This window comes from Dipodomys ordii, unplaced genomic scaffold, assembly GCF_000151885.1.
Source record: "Dipodomys ordii isolate 6190 unplaced genomic scaffold, Dord_2.0 Scaffold3, whole genome shotgun sequence".
Classification (NCBI taxonomy): Eukaryota; Metazoa; Chordata; class Mammalia; order Rodentia; family Heteromyidae; genus Dipodomys; species Dipodomys ordii.
This window is the reverse complement of record NW_012267219.1, coordinates 7284609-7312238: the sequence shown is the minus strand read 5'-3', so window position 1 is coordinate 7312238 and position 27630 is coordinate 7284609. Positions and strand designations below refer to the sequence as shown.

The 27630-nt window shown below is 43.3% G+C and overlaps 1 protein-coding gene across 1 annotated transcript in view; it reads right to left on the bottom strand.

Moving 5' to 3' along the window:
* The window catches only part of Rassf3 (Ras association (RalGDS/AF-6) domain family member 3), a 77603-nt gene that overhangs the window by 17900 nt on the left and 32073 nt on the right, over positions 1 to 27630 (bottom strand). Inside the window, exon 2 of the mRNA XM_013018526.1 lies at positions 1483 to 1590. Within this exon, the coding sequence (XP_012873980.1) occupies positions 1483 to 1590 (108 nt within the window). The remainder of the gene's footprint in view (positions 1 to 1482; positions 1591 to 27630) is intronic.

Sequence of the window (27630 nt, the reverse complement as noted above, 5' to 3'; positions counted from 1 at the left end):
AGGGAGGGAGGGAGGGAGGGAGGGAGGGAGGCAAAAGGGAAAGAAGGAAAGAGGGAGGAAAAAGAAACCTCACTTTAGAATAAGGGAACATACTCTTGTGATTATCTGCCATTCCCCCTGGGGCAAAGTGCCACTAGAGAGAGAGCTCCTTTATCATAAGGGTTTATATTTAAAAGCTCTTCCCCAAGGCTTGCCAAATTTGAGGCTGTTTCACATAGATTGCCCTGCTATCAGTTCACAGACAATATTATCTCTACAGGTTAAAAAAGCAGGGGTCCCACAACCCTGGAATGTAGCACCAAGGGATGTCAGAAACAGAACGGAAGATATGGGCATGCCTTCCATGTGACGCTTCATGAGTAGGCAGAGATGCTTGTCACTTCCTCAGGAACTATAAGCTTTGCTGTGAGCTCTCATTTCACTTTTGCCTGCTGCCTCCCACTCCCACACCCCATTCCCCACTGTGTGGCCAACAGTGTGAGACAATGTGGTAGCACCTGTAACACCACCCAGCAGGAAGCTGAACACTGTACTCTTCAATCATACACTAACAACCCAGTGTGTGTGGAGGAATCTTAATTAGATTTCAATCCATGGGCAGAAAAATCTTTGTAACACTTCCATATATATTTCACACAAAATAGAAGTCATTTGAGGTCTTAGAATCTGAGCTATACCTGTTATACAAGAATAAAAATCCTTCATGGGGAGGGAAGTCATAAATCTTTTCATATGTAATTTTAAAATGTTTTACTTTTTCTACCCTTTTGTGGTAATGGTATTTGGACTCGGGGCCTTATGCTTCCTAGGAAGCATAGAATCACATATCCTAGAATCACACATCCCAACCCCTTTTCCTTTAGGTAGGGTGCAATTGTGCCTGGTACAAGTCTTGGACCATGATCCTCCTACCTATACTTCTGCTCTACCTAGCTGGGATTATAAGCATGTACCACCATATAAGCCTATTTGTTAAGGAGGCGTCTCCCATAACATTTTAGGCCCCAACTGGTCTGGATCCAAGATTCTCCTATTTCCATCTCTTTTGTAGCAGGAATTACCACAACTGGCACATTTTACTTTTTACAATTAAACTCTGCTTATTTCTTACAAAGCTACTTCAAAATAGGACTTAACTTGAAAGGTATTGAAATAATCGATTTTCCTGGTCTGAATATCTTGATCACTGAACAAACTTCTGCAAATGTGATTCAGATACTTTTAAATACACAAACTTTCCTATTAATTTATATTTATCTTTTCTTGTGGGGGGGGCAGTCCTGGGGCTTGAACTCAGAGCCTGGGCACTATCCCAGAGCTTCTCTTGCTCAAGGCACTCTATCAGTTGAGCCACAGCACCTCTTTATGTAATACTGAGAAATCGAACCCAGGGCTTAATGCATCCCATGCAAACACTCTACCACTAAGCTACATTCCCAGCTCTATATTTATCTTTTGATGGGTATGTTTAGGGGTACTTACCAAGGTCATCTTCAACTTGTCTGTGACAGCTAAGTTGTACTTGTGAACCTTCTCTTTGATTTCCTCTTTACTGAGGTAATTGTGAGTTTCCTTCTCTTTCTCCACATCCTAGAGGCAAAACAAACAAAACAAGGCACACATGAGTGATTGTAGAAAACATACAGCGAAGCCAGGATGCTTTTACCTTCCACACAAGACCTACCAGATGTCCTTTAACTTGAACCACACACTCATATGCCTTTTACCCTTTTCCAGACCCATCCCCAATTGTGGTCTTCACCCCAGACTAGTCTTCCTAGGGGATACATCAAACGCCACTCATCCGTCAGCAGCTAAAAGCAACACTTCATTATATATTATTTTACATAGGCCTCTTTCCTAAATTTCCCTTCTGTAAAAATATCCTTCCCCTAAGAGTCTCTGCTAGATCCAACATTTTTATTTTAAACCGTATTTTAAAATACATACCCAAACCTTCTCTTTCAGCATGTGCTATTAATGGAATGGTCTTCACCTCTTTAAAATGTCTTAGCAAAAAGAACAGCATTTTAAAAAATATTCCAAGTCAGAAATCAGTGGCTCATGCCTCCTACTCGGGAGGCTGAGATCTGAGGACTGTAGTTCAAAGCCAGCCCAAGCAGGAAAGTCTGGGAGATTCTTATCTCTAATAAACTACTCCGAAAAAGCCAGACATAGAGTTGTGGCTCAAGTGGCAGAGCACTAGCCTTGAGTAAAAGATCAAGGACAGCACCTAAGCCCTGTGTTCAAACCCTAGGATAGGCATCAATAAATACATACCTAAATAAGTAAGTAGTATTCATTACCCACCACAAATCACCTGACCCTTCAAACTGTACACACTACCAGAAAGTATTGTATCTTCCAAACAAATCTGCATGCCAAGATACACTCACCAGAATTCTTCTACCCACTGCTACTCCCCTCTCCCACTCCAGTCTCGCTCTGGCTCCACACACCCTGGGTAGGGATGTGAAAAGATTCACTAATAATTTGTTGTCTTAAAAAGCTTGCCCACTGCATGACATTACACAGTAGCTTACACAGCTCACAAATGGTGTCCAAGTGTGTGTTCTGTGACCCTGACAAAGAATGCCAGGCAGCTAACTCGTGTCACATTTAACTCTCCCAACAAAGTAGGCATTGTTACACCAGTTTCCAGAGGAGATGAAGTTTTAGGAAGCAAATTAACCTGTCAGAAAAATCAAACCAACAAAAAGCCCTGTTTAGTGGAGGGGATGGGACTTGTCTGCAGTCTAACCCCCAAACGTACCACCTGTAGGTACCTCCACTTGCCTGTTCTTACCTCCCCTTGATACTGTCAAGGAGAACAAGATATTGACAGATGTATCAACCAAGCTCCATTTAAAATCAGGTCTTTTTATATCTTTTCTATGAAACTAATGTATTCTATAGGTCTCCAAGGCTCTTCTGTGGGCAAGCATTTGAAAACCTAAAGAAAGGCTAATCAGATTCAGATTTCTGGAACAACTCAGAAAAATCTTTGAAATGGAGAGAGGAAGAGCAATTAAAATCTGGTGATTTATCCCCCAAAGCAAGTCTTTGAAATCTGCCTCTTCCAGCCAGCCGGAACACACCAACCCCACAGCTGGACCCTCTCCAAGCAGGCATTTGTTCCCACCTCCCTCAGGCTCTGAGCTAGTGTTATAAATACACCAGCAATGGCCACTTCAGAGCTAGCAGCAACACCATATAGAGTATAAAATGGCTCCTCAGCCACTCGAGTCTCAAGTTCTTTTTAGACCCTAAGAGGGGTGTGTTGACTATAAACCATCTTGCATTTTGAACTGCAGCATGAGCCTACAGAAATCTCCAGGGCCAGCATATCTGTAATGCTGGAGAAATACCAGCTCATTCCCTGGCTTCAGGGCAGTCTTCACAGTCCTTTGGGAACATTCTTTTTCCAATGTAAAACTCTGAGATAATCTTATTTTCGGAGTTGCTGGTTAGAGAAGGAAGGAAGGCAAGCTGTGCAGTAAATTAATTTTTTCCCCCGCTTGTGGAGCTGGGATTGAAGAGGGTCTTGCACATTCTAGGTAAGTTCTGTACTCATGAGCTACATCCCCCAGCCCTCAAAATAACTTTTCTAAAGCTCCACTTTAATGATGTGTTGCATCACCACTTGCTCTGCTCTTCTTACTTTACCTATCCAACGACTGGCCACAGCTGTTTAGAAAATGGCAGAGCCTTCACTTCTACATTCATGTTAAAGTATCAAACATCCAGAGACTCCCAGAGTACATACAGTTGTTCCTCGGTACCTGCAAAGCACTGATTCCAGGACCCCTCATGCATACCCATATCCCTAGATCCTATTGTCCCTTACATAAAATGACAGAGCACTTACACAAAACCCATGCACATTCTCCACATACTGTAAATCATTTCTGGCTTACTTATGATTCCTAATACAATGAGAAATGCTATGTAAACAGCTGCTATATTCTATTGTTCAGATGTAAAAACTCTGCACATCTTTCAGAGAGACAACTGGTTGACTGAACTCAGATGAATCCCACAGATAAAGAGGGAAGACTATATTAAAAAGAAAAAAGGTACCAGTGGCTCACACCTGTAATCCTAACTACTCAGGAGGCTGAGATCCAAGGATAGTGGTCCAAAGCCAGAAAAGTCTGTATTTTTATCTCTAACAAACTACAAAAACTCCTCACAAACAACAACAGCAACAAAACCAGTAAGAAATGCACAGCCAGGCGTGGTAGAGCACACCTTGCAATCCCAGCACTCAGGAGGCAAAGGCTTTGGACCATGAGTCCAAGGCAAACCTGGGTTATATAGCAAGACTCTGACTCAAAAAGCCAAGGGATAGGGAAGTAGCTCAGTAGTATGCGCTTGGCTAGCCTGTACAAGGCCCGGGTTCCACCCCCAGCATACGAGAGAGTGTCACTGACACAGGATGACCAGTTGGCAAGGCAGGAATGTGCTGAGGAAAGCACATCATTTCATTAGACCCCAAGCTCTGCTCCCCAGTGTCCCATCCACTAACCTGACCCTGGGCCCTAACTTTTCTCAGTCTGTCCCCCAGACCTTTCCTCACAACTGTCAAAGCTCAGAGCACTTCTAAGGTGCATCTTGACCTGCCAGAGGTTGATTGCAAAAATTTCATGCTGTTTACACTGGGACAAAATGGTTCCATGTAAAGAATCAAGGAAACCACAGACCACAGTCACACTATTAAAAATGCACCCAATGGCTAATCTCTCTCTCTCTCACACACACACATACACATACACACACACACACACACACACACACACACAGAGATATCTTAGGGGCTTCAAATAAGTGAGAGTTCTAAGAATGAAGAGAATGAAAAGGTGATTTAAAGCAGAGAGAAGACAACTGGTCAACCTTCCCCTCCCCTCCCCCACACCCAGTATTGATTATTTATGATCCCTAATATAGTGATATAAACTAATACATTATTTAGACTCAGGAGCCTTATATTCGGCTTATTTGCTGAGCCATGCCTCCAGCCTGGCTTTTTGTTAGTTATAGTCTCAAGGATTTTTCTGGCCCTGAGCAGCTAGGATTACAGGTAGGAGCCACCATACCTAGCTAGCTGCAGAACTGCAGTCTTCACTGGTAAATGTGACTACATACTATCCCTAGGCCATAGCCAGCAGTCCCAGATACTTGAGAAACATCAAAAGAGCAAGCCAGTCTACAAAGAGTAATTTCCCCTGGATCACCCATGTTTTAATAACCAAGACACTCCACAATTATCTTTCCTTCTCTGAGATTAAAAAGCAAGCAGCCGATGCTGGTGGCTCATGCCTGTAATCCTAGCTATTCAGGAGGCTGAGATCTGAGAACGCAGCTCAAAGCCAGCCTAGGCAGGAAAGTCCATGACTCTCTTATCTTCAATTAGCCACCAGAAATCCAGAAGAGGAGCTGGGCTCAAGTGGTAGAGTGCTTGCCTTGAGGGGAAGAGCTGAGGGGCAGCGCTCAGGCCCAGAGTTCAAACCCCACAACCGACCAAAAAAAGGGAAGGAAACTGCAGGAAGCAGCAACAGAAATGAGTTGAATCCAGATCTCTAAGAGCTTTTCAGGCTAAACAGTTCACTTTTTTTTAACAAAGATTAAGCCGGAAGTGGCGCTGTGGCTCAAGTGGTAGAGCGCTAGCCTTGAGCTGAAGAGCTGAGGGACAGTGTTCAGAGTTCAGGCCCCACGATTGGACCCCCACCCAAAAAAATAAATAAAAATAAAATTAAAAAGATCAACTTGGAAAAAGCTAGGTGGTGGTGGGTCATGCCTATAATATTAGCTATTCAGGAGGCTGAGATCTGAGAATGATGGTTCAAAGCCAGCCAAGGCAGAAAAGTCTGTGAGACTCTTATCTCCAATTAACCATAGAAAAGGCTGAAAGTGGCACTGTGGCTCAAGCAGTAGAGTGCTAGCCTTGAGCAAAAAGAGTTCAGGGATAGCACCTAGGCCCAGAGTTCAACTCCAGGACAGGGCAAGACAGGAAGGGAAGAAGGAAGGAGGGAAAGAAAGAAAGAAAAAAGAGGGGAGGGGAAGGAAGGGCAGGGCAGGGGAACTGGAGCAGAACTGCCTCCGGAGGCTGAGATCCGAGGTTGGCCACTGAAGCCAGCCCAGGCAGGAAAGTCCACTCTTATCTCCAATAAACCACTCAGAAAAGGGCAGAATTGACACTGTGGCTAGCCTTGAGAAAAAGAATCTCAGGGACAGACTGAGGTTCAAGCCCTAAGACCAGTGCACCCATGGGCACACGCATACACACATACTCACATACAAATCAACTGGAAAGCAAATCTCAAAACACCAACCAAAGCTCACAGGCAGGGCTCTGAGTCTTGTGGTTTTGCATCAACTCATGCACCAATGGTACTGGAGGTCTGCATGCCTGTCAGGCGCTTTTGAGAGCCACCACAGGGCCAGGCGGACACCACTCGCAATGTGGTGCTTTCACGTTCATTTAGCACAGGCTGAGAGTGAGCGAGGGAGGCTGAGGAAAGCCACTTCCCAGCGATTACTGCACACAGAGCCTGAGAATGGACTATGACAGCAGAAGAGAAGTCACAAGCTCAGGCCATGGTGCTGGAGACACTGGCTACAGTCAGTGTCAAGCCAAAAAGAGACTCCTAGGTTGGAAAACTTCCAACCCTTTCAAGGGAGACTCTCCTTTCGGCTTCCATAAGGATGAATCCTCTTCCTTCCTCTTAATACATGGTTATTCATCTGTTCCTAAGACCCATAGTTTCCAGCATTCACAGGAGGAAAGGAAGACACAGTAGAACCCCGAAGGGACAGAGGTAAAAGGGTGAAAGCAAAGAGGAGAGGGTTAAACAGTAGTGTGGCAGGCATGGCTCAGAAAACCCTGATAAACAGCCCTCTTCACCATGGAGGCAAGGGAGGAAGCTGTGAGGGCGGGCACAGGGCACAGCAGTCTGTGAATAATGCATCCACACTGCTCTTAGCAGCCAGGGAGCGGCTGACGCCAAGCCTGAGTGCTGGACAGGTTGTTACTCAGCTTTGTCTAAATCCAGAGAGCATTCGGTCCACGCAAAATTCTAACCTTCTACTCCCCTGCTATTACCGCAGGCAAGCCCTAAAGAGCTGTCCTCCATTTGGCTCCAGCTCGGTTAGCCTCAGTTCCTGGGTGGGGCACAGCACTGTTTTCTCCACAGCAAACTTTTTCACAGGGGCACACCCTGCTTCACAGACACTCAGGGATCCCGGAGCATGGCCTCCTCTCACAGGCAGACCTCAGGCCTTAACAGAATACACCTCTGCCATTCTGAGCAAAGGGTCTGAGGATTGCTTTATACTCTTCTGGTTAACCCTTCTGTAACTGAAACCGTATCAAAACTTAAAATGTCAGACACCCAAACAAACCTAAGATCATTGAGAGTGACTTCAAAAGAAAGCATGAAGATAAATCTGCTGCTAACTCTCTAATTTAACCTAGTAAAGAATGTGGACTATGGTTAGACATACTCAGCAGGTCTGAAATCACAGCCCTGCCACATTCTGGCTGTGTGACCAAAGGCAAGTTATTTAAACTCTCTGAGCCTCTGTAAAATGTGCAAAACGATACTGACTGTACACACTATGAGGAGAATATATAATACAAGCCATAATTCAACAACTATTTATTGAATGCCAGGCTGTGGGCCAACCACTTCAAGCTGGGAGACAGTTTGTAATCTGCCTTTTGAATCTTTTTGGCTGACAGCCTTGTAAAGTTTGTGTGATTCCCCTCCCCACCCTACTTCCTTGTGTATTTAGGGTTTCAAAAAAATGTTGATCACAGACCTCTGAGAAATAAAGCAGGACTGAGGCCATATGCAGTTCAATGGTAGAGCACTTTCCTAGAATGTGTTAGGTCCTGGGTTCGACTTCCTCAATAAAAGATAAGGACAAAGAAAAAATGAAAAATTAAGGAAGCTACTGACCCATCTTCCAGAGCAAAACACAGTTTTCTTTTGTATGTGTGCAGTATTGGGACTTAAGTTCAGGACTTCACACTCTCAGCTGGCTGCTGGTGCTCTACCACTTGTACCACTCCTCCAACTCAGCATTTTGGAATGATTTTTTTTTCTTTTTGGCAGTACTGAGGATAGAATTCAAGGCCTTGTTGCTCACTTGTGGCTCACTCAAGCCACAGCTCCACTTCCAGCTTTTCATAGTTAATTGGAGATAAGAGTCTCACAGACATTCTTGCCCGGGCTGGCTTTAAACCGCATCCTTGCAACCTCCTGAGTAGCAAGGATTACAGACGTAAGCCACTGGTACCCAGCAGTTAGAAGTCTTTGAAGTATGCAAAGTGTAGAGTTGGAAATGCTGTGGCTTGTGAGCAATGAAGACCTGAATTTAATTATTGTGTTGGACAGTGCAAATCTAGACCCTTGTGGACCTAGTTGTAAAGAAGAACAAGGAAGTAAAACACAGCCAGAAACCAATGTAAAATAAGATGAAAGAACACCTGTTCTAGATCTAACACAGTTTTGTTCCTGAAGGAAAATTTGGGGACAGCTGTTTCTGGAGCGCTCAGAGCTGCTGCCCATGACCGTATTACAAGTATAGTGGCTGCCCACTGCAGTGTTCTCACACCACCAATGTTGAAATTTCACAGGGTGCCATGTCTAGAGACTCAGCGCTAAACCTGGTGTGTGGCCCTGTTCCCTGCCAACTGGAGGGATGGAGTTGGCACTCTGTTCCTATGAGGATTCAGGAATCTATCCTGCCAGAATTCAGCTCACAGGCAAGCAATTCTGTACAGCCATGAGACACTTTGTTCATCCTGTCAATACCAAGAAAAGGGGATCTCAAGATCTTACAACCCTCCTCCTTGCAACAGATGTATCACTTGTCTTGGGGTAGGAAAAGCAAGTGGAAAAATGAGGGCGATGAGAAGAACAAGGGATCACATACAGCCCCACAAACTTCAGGGAGCTACATTTCCCAGAGAATGTTCCAGAGAACACTAATCCTCCAAGATGAGCAGTGCACAGAAACGTGCTCGTGCACCACTGGCTTCTTCCTCTCTGAGAGCCCAGAGAAGGGCTCTTTAGAAGGCTCATAGCTCTGAGAAATCCTGTTCTTAAAAACTGTAAAAGCACAGGGCATGGAACAATGTAATAAAACTGATGTTTAATAACAGGGGGAAGATGTTGCTCATTACTTATGTGCAAATGAGTACAGTAAGCAGGAACAGATTCTCTTTTTCTGTTTTTCACATTATACAGTCAAGGCTGGCCTCAAACTCACCACCTAATTCTCCTAATTGCTGAGATTACAGGTGTGTACCATCACACACCCATCAAGGAAGAGATTTCTTGTGTCTTACTATTCACTTAGTGAGTAGATTTTGTATTCATTAGGGAATTACTAATCCACCTAAACCAAACCTATCGCATCTGACAGTTTTAATCAATCTTTGGCCCTGAAGCGATTTGATAAACAACAACAATCAAGAGGATACCAGAGAGGAAGGCTAAGTGGGTATGTTATATACCCTCCCCAAAAATGGACTACTACAGGATCAGAGCTAAACAACAGGTTTAGTAGGTCTATACCAGTCTTCTTTTAAATGCACTGGCAAGAGCACACTCAGAAAACTGTAGCCCTGGCTACAGTTCACACAGCGTCCCAACCCACCGGTCCTCCTCACCCTGTCTACTCTGGGCCACACTAGCAGGTGCATGCTGAACTCTCCCTGCTCCTCACCTGTGCTTCTTTGTATTTAAGGTCTGCCCACCCAGGATGCCATCCTAACCACAACAGCTCTTGGGTGGAACCCCTATGTTACTAACTGATTCAGATTCAACACCCACAGTACTCTGAGTGACTTGGTTTCTTTGTTTACTTTTGCTTCTCAACTACCCTGCCATGTTTTTGTTTTGTTTTTTAATCTTTTACAAGCAGGATTCTGTATTAGAACTCAGTCCTAGGCACAAAGGTGGGTTCAAGCCTACTCAATTTTTTCTGATCTGCTCATGGAACCTAGCTACAAACCTGCACTCGCAAACCATCTTCTTGCTACAACAACTTATCAATCCACGTGACATGTTTTTGCTTGCTTCTTAAGCCTGAATGAAACTGCAGAGGCAATACAAAAAGGCCTTTATGATATCGGAGACTTTTATGTGCTTCTGCGATCTATCTGTATCATCAAAGAATAAGCGGTCTTCAAAGCCTGCCCCTTAAATACCCTCACCCACCCCGGGGCCGGGAAAGCAGGCACAGGCTCAGCCTGTTAATAAGATTAATTGCAGTTGTGATACACATTAAAAGAGCTTCATGTGGGCCTTCCATGACCTCAGTTTATAAACCCGGGGATAACCACTCTGCCAATACCCTATATGGTCGTATTTTTAAAACCAGAGCGTGTGCCAATAATCAAACAGCCACCCGTTTGTTTGGAGCCAGAAAACAAACTTGGAGGTAGACCCTTCTTCCTGAGTGCCCAGCTTGAGGTCCTGGCCTCAAGGCATACCAGATTACACTCAGAAATCCCAGTTTGACTTGTTTTCAAAGGGAGTCAATTAAGATGCAATTCATTCTGAAAGGCGATACACTGTGCAACTAGCTGAACTTTTCCACAAGTAAGCTTAGGTAAACTAAGGAAGAGAGAAGATGAGAGGCCTCAGACCACGTGCATGCAAACCCAGCAAATCAGCTTTGGCCATTAGAAATGGAATGTGGTGTCAAGCCAAGCAGCAGCCCCCACCCTCAGCCCCAGTGAGCTCCTAATGATTTTCAGGAGGTGTGAGGGCAGGCAACGCAGCTTCCCTCATTAATACAAGACCGCATGGCACTAAAGTCTCTTTCAGCATACAGATTATTTTATCTGCAACACTACCCTAATCAAAAACTCTGCAAGAGGAGATTAGGAAAATTAACTGGCAGCATTAAGATAAGAGATGGCATGGGAGCCAGGAAGGAAGTTAAACTAACGAGACAATGGGGACTTGACACCCACCTCAAATTCTGGATTAAAACATCTCGCTGGTAAGGGCTTTGGGGGTCGTTAGCAGCCACATATTTCCTTCAGCTAATCACAATGACAACCATGGCTCCGGAGCCACCCAGTCCCCTAATTCAGGTCAGCCTAGAGACACTGGAAGCTTTTAGTGAGGTCAGAGTTTGGAGGTCAGGTCTCCAGTTTGCAGGAGCCTCTGTGAAACCTTTGAGCCAGGGTGATAAGGGGAGGTTCCGGAGAAGGGAAACGAACAGGCTCATTTGGAGGTGAGCCAGACAGGAAGCAGAAGGAATGCTGTAGCAACCAAGGAGGCAGGTGGGGCCCATGTGGAAAACACAAGCCAGCTCCAGGTCACTCTAGATTCACCACGAGCAAGAACCTGACAGGGCAGGGCAGAGGTGTGCTGACAAAAGGTATGACCATTTTGCCAGTGAAACCTAATTAAAATGTAGATGGCAATTGCCATGTAAGAACATTGTCCAGAGGAAGTCTCATACTGAACGTTTTAAAGACAAGATTTGTGAATCTTCCATTCTAGGTTATTAAAGCCTTATTAATTCACTAGCCCTTTTATAGCTCCACCTCTATATAAACACAGATGGCTCCAGCTAAGGGATACTGTACTCCTTCAGAGTACTGGAATTCCTAGCTTGAGTGGTTTTTTGTTTTGTTTTAAGAGATAACTCTGAAAGTCTGAAGAGGGCCACAGTGTAGTTTCATTCTGGGTCCCCTTAATTCAGTCCATTCTCCCCATGTCCTGTTCACCCTTCCCTCACACCTTGCACTTTTCTCAAGATGGCTCTTTCGGTAAGTCTGTTCCTGACCTTTAAAATAGACAACTGAAGTATTGTTGTAAGGTAAATCTGTCATGTGAAAACAGAGAAGCCACATTTTGAGAGATCGAATCAGCAGTCTTTATTGGAAAGCCCGCGACTGAAGGTAAATTCTTATCTCAAAGGCCTGCAGCCCCTCGACTATACTTAACACTGTCAGAAAACTGAACCTTGAGAGCAGGAGAGGAAAGAAAGAGCAGAAAAACAATAACAACAAACCAGATTAACCCCAATGGAGAGCTGAAGTAGGATGCCATGGTGACCAGACAGGAGACCCGAGACCAGGTCCAAGAGACAGGAGACAAGGGAACACAATAGTGCCTGAGCTGGTCCAGGCCTAAATAAGGCCAGGTGTAGGGGGCAGGGTCACAGGAAACTGGAGAATCTCTTGAGTTCAAGGCACAGGAATGACAGGTTCAGTAACTTAACAGCCAAGTCCCTGCCCTTTCCTCTAGGAATTCAGGCACGCCCACCACCTGGGAGTTGGGACTTCACCTTCCTCCACCATGAAGACAAGACAGCACCAGTTAAACCCAATCCCCTCTACACCACATGACCAAGATGGCCCCAGCTAGATCCAGCCTCCCTATTTCAGTATCAACATAAAAGACTCCTCCTGCTGTGGGCATGAAGATGCCCTCTGTTGACTTGCACTCTCAGAACACTGCTCAGACTGCAGCTTAGATGGTTCCAGCAAGTGCAGCTCCAGGGGTTGATTTTATCTAAAGAATCAACTTCCTCCTTCTAACCAAGGAGTAACAGTCAAATGATTGGAAAAAAGAAAAACAAAGTAGAAGAATCCAACTAAAACCCAGGAGATGAACACCTCTGCGAGCCCAGAGTATCCTAAGATCCCCTTTTCCTGAGATCCTCAACCAGCTGGGTGACTCAGAGATTATGAGGAGCATGGCAGCAACACAGGCTGGTCAATCAGGATGGGGGAGGGGATGTAGGAAGGAATAGGCAATGCTTAAGGTCAAACTGCTGAGGAGACCAGGAGGCAAAGCCCCCTGAGGAAGATTGCCCAGAGCCTGATGTCCACAGCTCCCCGGGCTGGGTCTAACTGGGTAGTCATTACCAGCCCACATTACTGCCTGGAAGGCTCAGGCCCTGCCTGAAACAAAAAGAGTTGAGCTCTTTCTATACTTAGAAAAGTATTCCATGGTCCTCTTCTGCTTCCCTTTCCTTTGCTGTCCCTCTTCCACAGTCCAGTGGGGCAGGATTTTGGGGCCCAAATCCCTGGGAGGGGCAAAAGAGGGGAAAGTGGGAAGGGGTATGGAAGAAGCTCCCCTTTGGTGACGCCTTGGTAACCAACCACACACCACTCCATACCCTTCATAGACTTGGGTACTACAAGGCCATGGAGCAGGGCACAGAAAGGAGGTAGAGGAAAAGATATTCGCAAGATTGTCCAACGTTGGCTTCTGCACACTTGCTTGTTTTGATACAGTATTCATCTGAATTTCAGAGTGTTGGGTAATAATATACTTGGCAACTTTCTAGAGAATTACTAATAGGACCAGAGACAAAGAGAATTAAAAAATTAGAAAACTCTATTCCCAGTATTAAGGAAATGGCTAAATACCACCACAGCCTAAGATATATAGGATATATAGGATCTGTTGATATATAGAAGAGCTTTCAACTGAAAAGAGAAGAAATCAGGAAAGAAACTATATATTCAGTAAGACAAATGATGGTGAAGAAAAAGAAGTGCCTAACAACAGAAAGGAAATGTGCCAAAATGCAAATAGCATTTTTGTGCCTGATTGGTGAGGTCTAGGATGGATCTTTCCCTTTCCCCATAGGCTTTGTCTTTTTCTTCTCTTTGTGTAAAACAAATTTAAATTTTATGAAAACTTCCCTAGCCGGTACAGCTTAGTCAATCAGTGAAACCTGGGAGGAGAAAAGCTTTCATGTATTAAAAAAAAAAAATAGCCCTCAAAACAAAAGTAAACACAAAGCAACTAGGCACTTTGCCAGTGTCACTGAATAGCGCTTTCATGTGCCCACTGCCGGCCTCAAGAAACAGAGGCATCAACAAGGAGAGGCTGTCCATTTTCTTCAACACTGACAGCCAACTGCACACAGAAATCAGCATACACAACTTGCTAGGGATTGCCAGCTCAAGATCACTTAGGTAGAGAGATGCCATTGGTCTGTGAAAGGCTACTCCAACCATAAGAAGAGAAAGAAATTAGTAGTGCCAAGGATTGCCAAAACCAAAGGCTAAGTTTTCAACATCACTCAAACAGTTGACTAATTTATAAATAAAATCTACTTTCCAGCTGTCCTGGAAACCAGACTGCTAATTTATTTTTACTTTTGTAACCTGCAGCAATTTCATTGTCTCCATTGTGGCAGGAGTGTTGCTCTCACAACCTAAGGTTTCACACGCCCTCTGCCTCCTTTTCCTCCACAGTGATGTGCACAGGAAGTCCAAGGCCCGGAGGAAACCTGCTCCACCTTTCCTCAGGGCTGGGGGTCAGCCCCAGCCCTCTCCTACCCCCCAACCCAAACAGAGGCAGGGAAAGACTGAGACCAGAGGGGATTGTAAACTGCTCCAAGCAAAAGACTGATTGGCAGTGGAGGAAGGAAAAAGAGAATTTAACTTAACAATCATGAGCACCCGAAGTCTGAGACAACCACGTAGATCAGTTATGCAGCTTCAAGCTCCCCAGCTGCATTTCCCTCATTCCAAGCTGAAGACCTGGACAGGAAGCACGCATCAGACACTCAAAGAGGACGGTCAAACAGGATTAAACACAGGATGTGCACTGCTTAGCACTACATCCTTGTCCCCGGGGGGCATCGCCTGAAGCTAGGGTCCCTGAAGACAAGAACTATTTCATCCCAGACATCCAAGGAAACACCAAGAAATCCTATTTGGGGGGGGGGATTAATCCCTTTAAGCAAAGATATGAAAATATGAGGATTTCATCTTGTTTTTCCTTCACCTAAACCACCAGTTTTCCCTAGGAACTGAACTTTTAATTCGAGTTCTTAACACACTAGAAATGTGAATAGAAAGGCACTGAATAAAGTTAAACAGGGCAACTCTGGACAGGCAAAATCAATTCCAGGTCTGACCCAAACTGTCCTAGACATGTGTAATATCGAAAACACTTTCATTTAGAACTTTACTTCCTTAGGCATACTAGTTTTTGTTTGTTTCTCCCCCAAATAATCAAGGGGAAGACAGTCAACCTTTAAAAGTCCCATTCTACTGAGACTCCTGCCAATCACCCAGCTTTCCAAAGCTCTAAGTCAGAGTGACTAAAAGAAAGACAGGGTTGGTAAAGACAACCTATTATGACGAAAGTGCCCTAGGCTAGCCGGGCAGCTTCAGTGCAATGACGCTGAGGCTCTGGAATGTCAAACAGGGATCCATGCTATCCACGGTACACCTTATTTAACCCTCCCAGGAATCTGTGAGGTAGAAAGTTTAGCCCATTGTATAAATGCACAAACCAGGCTAACGGCATAAAAGAAGATATGAGCGTAAGCCTAACAAAGTTCAAAACCATACCCTTTCTAGTCACACCAAACAGCCTCTTTAGCCCTGGAAAATCTGTAGCCAGCTAGCTGCCCTGGGAAAGCAATTGGTGAAGGAGAGGGAAGAAGAATCAAGCAGCCTGGGAGGACAAAGTAGGAAGGCAGGCAGGCAGGAAGGCAGGCACGAACCCTTCCCTCTTAGGGGCTGAGGCTGTAAGCCATCCTGAGAGAGAGAGAGGCAGGCCCCACATATCTCTGGGGATGAGTTTCAGGAAGGCCACCTGTCCACTGGGACAAGCCACATTCTCCTTATTAGTCCTTATTAGCTTTTTTTTTTGGGGGGGGGGGGGAGGCGGTCAGTCGTGGGTCTTGGACTCTGGGCCTGGGTGCTATGCCTACGCTCTACAACTCAAGGCTAGCGCTTTACCACTTGAGCCACAGTGCCACTTCCAGTTTTCTGTGGTTAATTGGAGAAAAGAGTTTCACAGATATTCTTGCCCGGGCTGGCTTTGAACTGTGAAATCCTCAGATCTCAGCCTCCTGAGATTACAGGATTACAGACATGAACCACCGGCGCCCGGCCCTTATTAGCTTTTGAATTGCCAATCATAAAGGTATATTTTGGTGACTCTCTTACCCCTGCTTTCCTTCTCACTGGACTGCATGGCAAGGAGTAGACAAAATTTGGCCCTACTTACATACCCTAACACCCCCATAAAAGAGAACATTTTAAGATGAAAATTCTGTTAAAATCAGAAATCATGACCACACACCCCAAACTCATAATAGAAAGAAAAAAAAAATGTGTACACTAAGCAATTGAAAAATTATTCCAGGAGTGAACAAATGCAAACTGTTTCTTGAGTATACCTTTTATGAAATAAACTTGTTCCCCAAATGCATGAAGTGGACTAAAGTGCATTTCTGAGAGCACTGTTTTAAAAACAAAAACAAGTCTTTCACGTGTTCAGTGCAGAGGAAGGGTAGATGGCAGTTGGCTACTTTCTCTTCCCGCAGCCCTATTTCCTCCAGACCAGCCCCTGCACCTCTGTGGCTCTCTAACCAGTGACAAGCTTTCTACACTTTTCCTTGTAGCTGGACTATTCTATTCTCAGATACCTTGGCTCCCGTTTTCTTGCTTTTCTTCCCCTCCACTTCTTAATTTTATGGACCACCCACAAACCAATTTTGCAGATTCCACCAACACACACTATTTTTCCTACTGCTCAGTAAATAAACCGATTTTGCCTTCTGACAAATATTTGTTCAGCACATGGGTGCAACTGTGACCAGAGCACAGGTTCTGTCCTGAAGGGCTCATATGGGACACTAAGAGAGGAAGCTAATGACAAGCAATACTGATGGCAGATAACAGGAGAGGGTCCATCTCGGCAAAGGGGAGGTATCTAGCTAGAAACTGCTCTATAGCTTCCTCTGTAACAGACATTGTCTGTTTCTTCATCAAATGTGTTATCCAGAGCACATAACAGCAAAGAATGAAGTAGCCGGAGAGCCTACTGGGGGATTCTAAGAACAGAAAACACAGCTCAAACAAGCTAATTTTAGACAAAGAGAAAACATTTAGCAAGCCGCTAATGGGTATTTTTAGAGTATGTTTTAGTTAGCCACTCTGCATGCAATAGTTCAGAAGAAAGTAAGAAAGAAATGAAACACAGAGAGAAAACTATTTCAAATCTATACGTTGGGAGGATAGCCTAGTGGTATGCTCAAGGCCCTAGATTGCATCTTCAAAAAAAAAAATTACAGCAAATAAAAATGGCTTTCCTTCTACATGCCTCATTTCCTTTATCCTAAAATAGAATAAACAATCAGCATTCCATAACTAAGTCCATTCTATGCCAAACACTGTAAGTATTTTCTTAGTACTTGGGGAAGAAAGTTGACTTACAGCTGGTATTTCTTGCTGCCTATCTTGAAAACCATTGAACAGTATAAAACACATATGAGCAATAGGCAATAAATTAAGCACACATCAGCACATTTTCTGTCCCTTCATAACTCTGCTTAAAAGGGGGCTTTAACAACCTATCGTAATCAAAGAGCAAGCCCAAGTCTCTACCCTGGGCCTCTTAAAACTTCTCCAAATGGCTTGGTTGGAAGCCAAACCAAATTCCAGGGTTTGAGATGGGGTGTTCCACCAAGTTGGTTTTTTTCAGTTTTGCTAAGCATGATGGCACCTGTTGTTTTCTGCAAAAATAGACCAGCTGTGGAGATTGAGTGGGATTGCCCAGCGCCCTGCTATTCCTTCTGCAGAACTATTACTCATTTCTCTGCCAGTGCCCACCAGACCAGTCAGCAAGGATACCACAGACTACTTCTTAATAGGTCTTGCTACTACACTAGTTGTACAAATCATGTTTTCTTCCCACTTATTCACAGAGACTAAGGAGTACCTCAAGCTATGCAAAGGGCTTTGGTAAGATTAAAAGCAGATCGTGGACTATGGGCATAGCTCAGTGATAGAATGCTTGTCTAGCAAGTACTGAGCCCTGGCTTCCATCCAAGCCCTAGAAGAGCTCAGACTAGGGAAAGAGAAAGAAGAGACAAGGTAACAGAGTTGACTTCTTTGGAATGACCCCTCCACCTTTCTAGACTTAGTGCTTGTGTTACTACATGAGGAAAGATGTGAATTTAATTCCACTTCTGGGTAAGAAGGAAGCCTTATTTTTGCTTCTATTTCTTGTGTGGCCAAGTACTAGAGCTCACATGCAGAGCCTTGTGTTCTTGTTAGGCCTTTTTACTTATGGCTGGTGTTTAACCACTTGAGCCACATGTCCATTTCTGGATTTTTGCTGGTTAATTGGAAATAAAAATCTCAAGGTTTTGTCTGCCTAGGCTGACTCCTAACTATGATCCTCAGATCTCAGCCTCCTGAGTAGCTAAGATTACAGGCGTGAGACACCAGCACCCAGGATAGCTTTTTTTTTCTTTCCTTCGGTCATGGGGCTTGAACTCTGGGCCTGGACACTGTCCCTCAGGCTCTTTAGCTCAAGGCTAGCGCTCCACCACTTGAGCCGCAAGTGCCACTTCCGGTTTTCTGGTGGCTTATTGGAGATAAGTGTCTCACAGCCTTTTCTGCCTGGGCTGGCTTGGAACCATGATCCTCAGATCTCAGCCTCATGAGTAGCTAGGATTACAGGTGTGAGCCACCAACACCTGGCTGCTATTTTTTTTAATCCAATAACTTTCCTTGACTTTCAAAGGTAAAAACGAAGCATAAATACAATGGTAATTTAAATTTCATATTTCCACATAGCTGGAAATAAGAATACTGAGTGTCAGTTAGGATGGCTATAAATGAGAAATCAGATGCTGGAGGGGATGTGGCAAAAGGGAACCCTACTGCATTGTTGGTGGGAGTGTAAACTTGTTCAACCACTTTGGAAAGCAGTATGGAGGTTCCTCAAAAGACTACGCATAGAGCTCCCCTATGACTCAGCAATCCCACTTTTGGGCATTTACCCAAAGGATCATAAACAAGGCCATACTAAAGCTACCAGCACAATTATGTTTACTGCAACATTATTCATCATAGCTAAGACATGGAAACAATCCAGACATCCCTCAGTAGATGAATGGATCAAGAAAATGTGGTATATATATCTAATGGCATTCTATGCCTCCATCAGAAAGAATGACATTGCCCCATTTGTTAGGAAATGGAAAGACTTGGGAAAAAATCCTATTAAGTGAAATAAGCCAAGCCCAAAGAAACATAGGTCCCATGGTTTCCCTTATTTGCAAAAACTAGTTTATGTCTAGGACAAGCAGAAAAGGTCAAAAGCTATGTACATATGGCCATATAAGATGATGCTAAGGGAAATAAACTCCAAGATAGGGACACAAGTGTTCTTATCTTTCTTGCTGTTGTTTTTAATGTACTTATAATGAACTGTGTGATTTTTTTTTGTTTCTTTTGTATGTTCTTCCCCCATGGTATAACCCCTGTTTTTACTGTATTTGATTCTGGTGCTCTGCATCTTATATATTTATTTTTCTAATTTGGGGAGAAGGGAAATTAAAAAAATGCTGAAATAAGGATATAGGTTGATCCATTGTAACAATGAGATGTACAAGACACTATGTTGAAAATGAACTTTACAGCTTGTGGGGGAAGAAGTTGGGGAGATGGGGAGGAAAAGGATGATAGGGGAAAAACAAAGGAGGAGGTAACAATGCTTGATAGGAAGTGTACTCATTACCTTACTCATGTAATTCTAACCCCTTTATACAGTATCTTTACAATAAAAATATATATTAAAAAAAGAATACTGGGTATTCTGAAGAATATAAATTGCAAGGTGGTTCACCAAAAGTTTCCAGCTCCCTGAACATCAAGAATCCTGAGGGGGAGAGGGGAATGAGAGACAGACAGACAGACAGACAGATGGACAGACACTGTGGTACAAATCATCAGAACCTTCTCAGGCCTGCCCAGGGTATCTTCTGACTAAATGCCCTGTTGAGATTTCTTGATTATTTCTTTCCCTATGGACAGAGATAGGCTGGATCCTCAATCCTGTCGAAACTAAAAATCATCAGCAATAATCTAGTTAGTTCCCTTTCTCTATGTACATTTTCACAGCCCCATGTTTTGAGAATATTTCTTCCTTTTACCTAATGGATCACTGGGTAATAATACAAGAAGGGCTGTCTGTACATAGATCTGTGTCTTCTGCCTGATAACCCATTCCTCCAGGGTGGACCCAGGGGCAGAAGAGGGCAAAAGATGGGAAATTTGGAAGAAGGCCAGTGTGGAAGATTGCGGGGATTGGGAGTCAACTTGATGTGCATGCTCCAACTCTGGCACTTACGTAATATCTGCTTCTAGCACTGGTTACTTTTTTCCAAGAAAGTGGCCTCTCCTGTTGTTATTTAAAGCTCTGAGTTCTATTACAAAGATATAATACAGTTAACACATAAGACAGGTAAAATTTATTGCATGCTTGACACTATTCTAAGCATTCTACTACTCTACTCTTCATGTATATCGAGGGACCACACATAAAATTCCCCCTCCAGCTCTAAGTCCTGTGGGTGGGGCTCTCATTACGAAGCAGACTAGGTCTAGAACCTACCAGGCTAGACCATTTCAACACCAGAGTGAGGTCTGGTCTCTAGCCAGGGCTTAAAGACACATTTCACATAAAAATAACACTCAATATTCTCTCTTCAACGCACACACACACACACACACACACACACACACACACTTTACTATCTGTCCCTTGACACCACTATCTACGCTATACCCCAGCTCCAGCCCCTCAGGCATTCACCTTATTAACTGGGTGCCTCCACAGGAATCACAGCTCCACAGTGGCAGAGATTTTGATCTGCTTTGGACGCCAAACCTCCAAGCAAGGCCTGCCACACAATTGGTACTCAGTAAAATAATTTCATTTCTTTTTTTCATTCCTTCTCAATAAACAAATCTGAAAGAAAGGAACAAATGGGCTTTTGTGGGCATTGCAACCCTGGAAAGAATTCTTTCTGAGCACCTGCAAGGCACCAAGTAAATCAGGAATTACCATCTAAACATGAGCAACATGAACTGAACTTGCCCACAAGGCCAGGCCTCATTCCCTCTACAAAACACTTGCTGTAGAAGCCCCAGACACAAAACACAAGCCATAGAAACAGATGTCACAGGTAAGGGCAATCTACTAACACAACACAGGAGACAGAGGGGCAAGAAGGCTTGGGGACACCTCCCAGAGAGGAAGAAGCAGAGAGCTGCTAAGGGCAAGATAAGAGCAGGTTAGCTGGGCCCCAGCATGCTCACACCTCAAGAGCAAAACCAACAGTTGTCCCAAAAGAATGATTTTTCGGGGCTGGGAAGGTGGCTCAGTGGTAGAGCGCTTGCCTTGCATGTCTGAGGCCCTGGGTTCGTTTCCTCAGCATCACATAAGCAAAAAGAAAAAAAGCTGGAAGTGGTGCTGTGGCACAAGTGGTAGAGCGCTAGCCTTGAGCTGAAGAGCTGAGGGACAGTGCCCAGGCCCAGAGTTCAGGCCCCACGACCAGACCGCCCCCCCAAAAAAATGAATGACTTTTCACAAATTTCTACCTAGAGTAGATATTATCTTAGTTATTGGAAAAATATTAAAAAGAAATTTCCCTAGGTACTATATACTTTTTTCCTTCAAGGTTTTGTGACTTTCTCTTTAAAGATCAAGAAATTAGAATGTGTGAGCAGATAGTAACCTTCCTTATGAAACCTAAAGCAGTATTTTAGGTCTTTTCACAGCTTAGGCCAATATAAACTCCTTGGTTCCCACAACTGAAAGAGCTGATCTTTAATAATTTCCTTTAAAGTATCAGTTTCAATTGTTCTGAATGTAGCTGCTCATTGTCATGGAATTAAGAGCAGGTAGAAGGCCAGTATTGTTTTTAACTAATTATTGTCTAGCTTTCCTTTTCTTGGAAACATAAATGATTTGTTTCCAGAAACATTATGGTAATAATTCTTAGTGTTTTGACTTTTCCTTTCAAATTCTGCTTATTTTAATAGCTGCAATCCCTAACCCCCAACAAAATGGCCAACTGACACTTTTTGTTGTAAAATTTGCGAACTTCAAACCAAAAAGAAGATAGTTAAAAACAAAACAACAACAAACTCTCTCAGCTCACAGTCACCTCAGGACACAACGTGAGAGCTAGAAACACAGCTCTTTCAAACCTGTCCAGTTTGTTTGACTTTTTCATTTGCAAGAGAACAACTACAGTCCAAGTTTCACTTGGAAGGAAACTAGTCTTATCAGGAAATTATCTCAACATGTTCCAAAAATATAACATCCTCCCCCATTTCACCTTTCAGTATACCTCTCACCTCCTCCCATGACCCTCAGTAAAGAATTGGTTTAACAGATGAAGAGACATCTCTCTAAAAGCATTCATGGGACTATGGTGCTTGAGACTTGAGTCTCCAGCCTCTTGATCACTGACTGCGCTGGGTTTTCCCTCTCCACAGTCACCACTTATCCTGAAGCACCAACTTTCTGCTTTAAACATTGCTCTATTAATCTGGTTTATGTTTGTATTCTGGGCTCCTCCAGGCCTTGCAGATCAATTCCCTAAGGACGTGGCTGTACTATTCTCACCTGTGGCCTCGGCTGTGTAGTGAGGCACACAGTTCCTCTAGGTACCCAGGAGAGTTTCTGCTTCATGAGGAATTTTTCGAGGGTCAAAAGACATGTCTTGTTCTTCTAGACACATTCTGTCTTTTAAACAATCATGCTCATGGTTAGCATTTTGCCTACTTGCTGCCCTTCCTCTTATAAATGAAGTCTCCATACCTCAAGGTCAATTGCTCAAATATTGCCCAAATAATGCCACTTGCACTTCTGATGCAACATGGCATCTTTTATTTTTATAAGTAAATGTACTTTTCATAACCTCTTGTGATTACAAAGGCCTCGGGGAGTACTTTTATCCTGCCCCAGTGCCAAGGTACTTCGCTTCTGAAATACAAGAGACACTCCATAAGGGACTAACAGGCCAAAAATGAAGGTAGTCCAGGTGCTACCTCACTGAGAATCCTTGTCATTCCTGACATACCAGAGGCTGCGAGAGGCAGGGCCACCAAAAACAGTAGAGACAGAGATGGTGCTCAGTGGTGAAGTGCGTGCCTAGCATGTAAGAGGCTAGGGGTTTGATCCCCAAAAACAGAAGGGGGGGAAAAAAGCAGAAAATCCAAACATTCTGAAGTCCCATCCTCTTTTCTTCTAGGTGGTTTTACCCTTACATTTAAAAAATAATTCTTTTATTGTGATAAATATATATATATATATCATAAACCTTTCTATTTGAGCCATTTTACGTGTACTTTCTGTGACACTAAGTATAGTCCCTCTCGTGTAACTGTTGTCACAATCCTTCTCCAGAACTTTTCATCCTCTCTTACTGAATCTGTTCTCGTTAACCACTAACTCCTAAATAGTTAATAAGTTGTTAATAAGGCAAGTTCCATAATTGCCTTTCTAGTCTCTCTCTCGAGATCCACTAATTTAGTTACCTGATCGTAAGGAGAATCACACAATATTGGTCATTTGTGAATGCTTATTTCACACAGAATAGTAACCTTAAGGTCCACTATGTGGCTGCATTTGTCAGAATTTTACTCTTTCTTCAGATGACCATTTGGTTGATAGCCTAGAATAGGCCAAAATTAAGGGATTCAAATGAGGAAATCCTGGATTTTTCCATCAAGTGAGCAGGACAGCCCATTTCCCCTGGTCAGTTTGTGCCTGAGTAGGCCTTGGGCCCGGTGTGATTTTTCTTATCTCTGAGCTGAAGGCTGTGCAAACAACTTTCACTGCACAAATTTGAGGTCACTCAACATTTTCCCAAATCAGAAGATAAGAGTGTTGGCTGCTCCTGGGTCTTTCAAAGTGTGTTTAGAAGATCAGGAGGATGGAAAATTCAAGTGAGGAATCACATCAATATTGAAATCTAGTCAACACTGCAAATTCATTCAAAAGATTCAAAGGAATTATAGGATATAATTCATATACCGTAAGGTATCACATTTTAGAGTACAATTTCATGGTTTTAGCAGATTCACAAAATTGGATAAGCATTACCCTGATCTCAGTTTACAATATTTTCATCAAGCCACAAAGCAACCCTAAGCCCTTTAGGCATCACAACCTACTCTTTTCCATTAATACGATCTTAAACTTCTACTCTAGCTCATAAATACACTTACAGTCTTCTTTATCTCCCACAAGACTTAGCAAGCACTTGAAAGTCCAATAGTTGTCCATATATATCATAAGTAACCTCAATAAACAATTCTTTCCAGTGAATACCATGTTCAGAAATTCTGTTACAGTCATATGACAACAATTTGGTTTTAATTTTTTCAAGTGACATTTTGAAAAAATATTGTTATGTTCCTAAAACTGCAATGTTTTTAGTTTGGGTTCTCCTTTTCTGTAATTAAAAAATATATAAGAATCATAGTGGCTCTGATGCATTTCAGAAGAAGGCTCCTCTTTGGACACCAGACACTCTGCTGTGTGTGGGTAGGCTAGGTCTACATGCTGGCTCTGTGTAGTCTCTCACCTCTCTCCCATCACAAACTATACATCCAAGCAATTCCTACTTTACTAAACAAAATGTGATGCTGCAGCCTCTTTTCGGGGGGAAAAAAAGCATATCAAATAAATAGGACACCACAAACCTTTAATTAAAAAGTTAAATCAACTACTTCTAATCACAAAGAGCTTAAAGAGTAATAAAAACCTGTGAGCATCATGTTGATGTGAAAACCTCTACAGGTTTACACCGGTATCACTCAGAAGAAAGCCTGAGCATCATCTATAAACCAGTTTGAATGAAAGACCTCAGATCACTCTCACTTACATGAGAGAGGTGTGGCTGGGATAGTTCCCGCTGGCAAGTAAATCCTAGCATGGAAGTTTTGGGGTCACATTCACATGGCAAAGAAAGAAAGTTAAGTACTGGTTAGTTAGCTCATCCTAGCTACTGAGGCTGATATATGAAGATCAAGGGTTAAAGGCAGCCAGAGCTGACAATTCAAGAGGCTCCTATCTCCAATTAATCAACAAAAAGTCAGAAGTGGAGTTGTGGTTCAAGTGGTAGTGAGAGTCATGAGTGAAAAGGCCATACAGAAAGCACAGGGCCCTGAGTTCAAGTTTCAATACCAGCATGCACTTGTACACACGCGCACACACAAAGAACAAAGTAGAAAATGACACAATCACTTAGAGATTAGAGAAGGTAGCATTGTCAGTGAATTGTTCTAAGTAGAACAGTTTTCATGAAAACTCAGGCTAACTCTTCACAAGATTATGATGCCCAAATAGAAATAACTCTTCCCAGTGTTTTCAGTTGAACTTTAATCAGAATTAAAGTGGAAAGAACTGGCTGTTGATACGAAAGCAACATTATCTTTTCTCAAAATGAACTTGCTCCGATCACTGGAGGAGATGCACTTACAACAGCCCTCCATCAACCTGGTGACGTGTGAGGGTCCACCTGCAAGCTGGGCCACAGTCAGCATCCGGCTTGGTAGATATGCTTCGAGTTGGCTGCTCACGATATGATGATGGGACTGGGGATAGAAGTCCATTGCAGAGAACTTGCCAAATGTGCAACACACACATCGATGCCATGACGCATTTATTTGCAGGGGAAAAAAAAACCTTCACATGTTGGTAGTGTAACTCCCAGTATCTCTGAATCTAAATGATTAATTGGGGTCAAGTTTAAATGAGCATTAGAGTGCGCCTTACCCAATCTGTTCTTATAAGAAGGGGAAGTTAGAGTATAGACAGAGAGAAGCTCACCTACAAACCAGAACAGAGGCCTGGAACACATCTTGTCCTCACAACTGAGAAGCAAGCAACCTCAATAACATCTTGAACTCATTTTCTCAGTAAACTCCAGAACCACGGTAAACTTCTATTGTTTAAGTGTCTCCATTTGTGTACTGTGCTCTGGTAGACCCAGCAGGACAATGTGAATACCAAGACTTTAAGTCTAAAATTAAGTATCAAATGATAGTCCAAATTACACACTGAAAACAGTCAAACTTTCCAAGTTCCACATATTTAAGAAATAATGAGTGTGATTACTGGGGTGGCAATGACATAATTCCATGTTGAGAGAACAGGGAACAAGTTTTCTCTCCTAGAAAGCAAGATGAAGCAAAATAAAGACCCAAACAAAGGCACTGGTTGGAAGAGTAAGGCCTCATTCATCTCCACATCTGACATTCCCAGTTGGGGGTGGGAAGAGTGGTACCCACAAATAAATTAACTTATCTATCTCCTCTACAAATCAGTCTTGGATGGATAAAACAAAACATTGGGCACGGGTCATGTGCAATGTACTGTGCTGCTGCACAAACTGTGAAAGGACCATTAATTTTTTAATGGCCTGTGTTTTTAAGTAAGCCACATGTCTAATTCTACACAGTACAGTATCTAGGTCTGCGGAGTAGCTCAGCAATAACATGTATTCTAAAGCCAAAAGCAAAAAGGCATGTAACAAGTCAATGTTAGTGGCAGTAGACATAAAATCCAAGACCTGATCATACAATGCCATGTATACAAAGGATAGGTTTGCAGATAGAGTACGTTAAAGTAAATATCTGTCCTGGGGCTTTCCAGTAAGTGGTATGACACAAGAATCAATATGAAACTTCGAATACAGCTAATCTAGTGACACTTTTTTTTTCCTTGGCAGTACTGAGATTGGGTGCTATATTTGCCAGGAATGGGCTCTACCACTTGAACTATGCCTCTGCCTTTTTGCTTTCATTCTTTTTCAAATAAGGTCTTGCTCTTTGCTCAGGCCAGTCTGGACCATGATCCCTCTGTTTACACTTCCCATTTAGCTGGGATAACACAAACTCCTGCTCAACTTTCATTAGTTATCATTAACTTTTTACCCAAGCAGATCTCAAACCAATCTCTGCCTCCTGAACAGCTAGGATTACAAGTATGATCCACCTTACCTGGCTAAAACCATTCTTTAAGGTACAAAAACTTCTTAATAAATTATCTCCTGAGGTGGTGGGAATGGGGTGGGGGAAGGGGGAGAGATGGGAAGGGGAAACAAAGGAGGAGGCAACAATGCTTGATAAGAAATGTACTCATTACCTTGCCCATGTAATTATAACCCCTCTATATGGTATTTTCAAATAAAAAAGAAAGAAAAGACATTAAAAAATTATACAGTGGACCACCTGACCACCTGAAAAAAAATTATCTCCTGACATTAAAGAGAGAAAGAGAGAGAGAGAAAAAAACAGTTATTACTTTGGCATGCTGAGTGTGGCAATGAGTCAGGTTTTGGTGAGCTGTTTGCTTGGGCTTTATCAGTAAGGTCATCTCTGAGCATAGTCCAGGAGTGCTGGCAGGGCTGGGGAGTCCCACTGCTTCCTCTCCTGCAGCCAGGACTTGAGCCAATTTGTTTATCAAATCGGCAAACAACCTGGGAGAGCCAGGCGCAAAAGACAGAACAAATCCTCCATGCAATTAAAGGTTTAAGGTCTCCACTTTGAGTTCCCCTAAATCCCCCAATACACACACACACAAATTTCGAAGTGCATTACCTGTGTAACAAGAGAAGAATAAAACGTTCTAATCCGGGCTGGGTATGTGGCTTAGTGGTAGAGTGCTTGCCTAGCATGCATGAAGCCCTAGGTTTGATTCTTCAGTACCACATAAACAGAAAAAGCTGGAAGTGGTGCTGTGGCTCAAGTGGTAGAGTGCTAGCCTTGAGCAAAAGAAGCTCAGGGACAGTGCCCAGGCCCTGAGT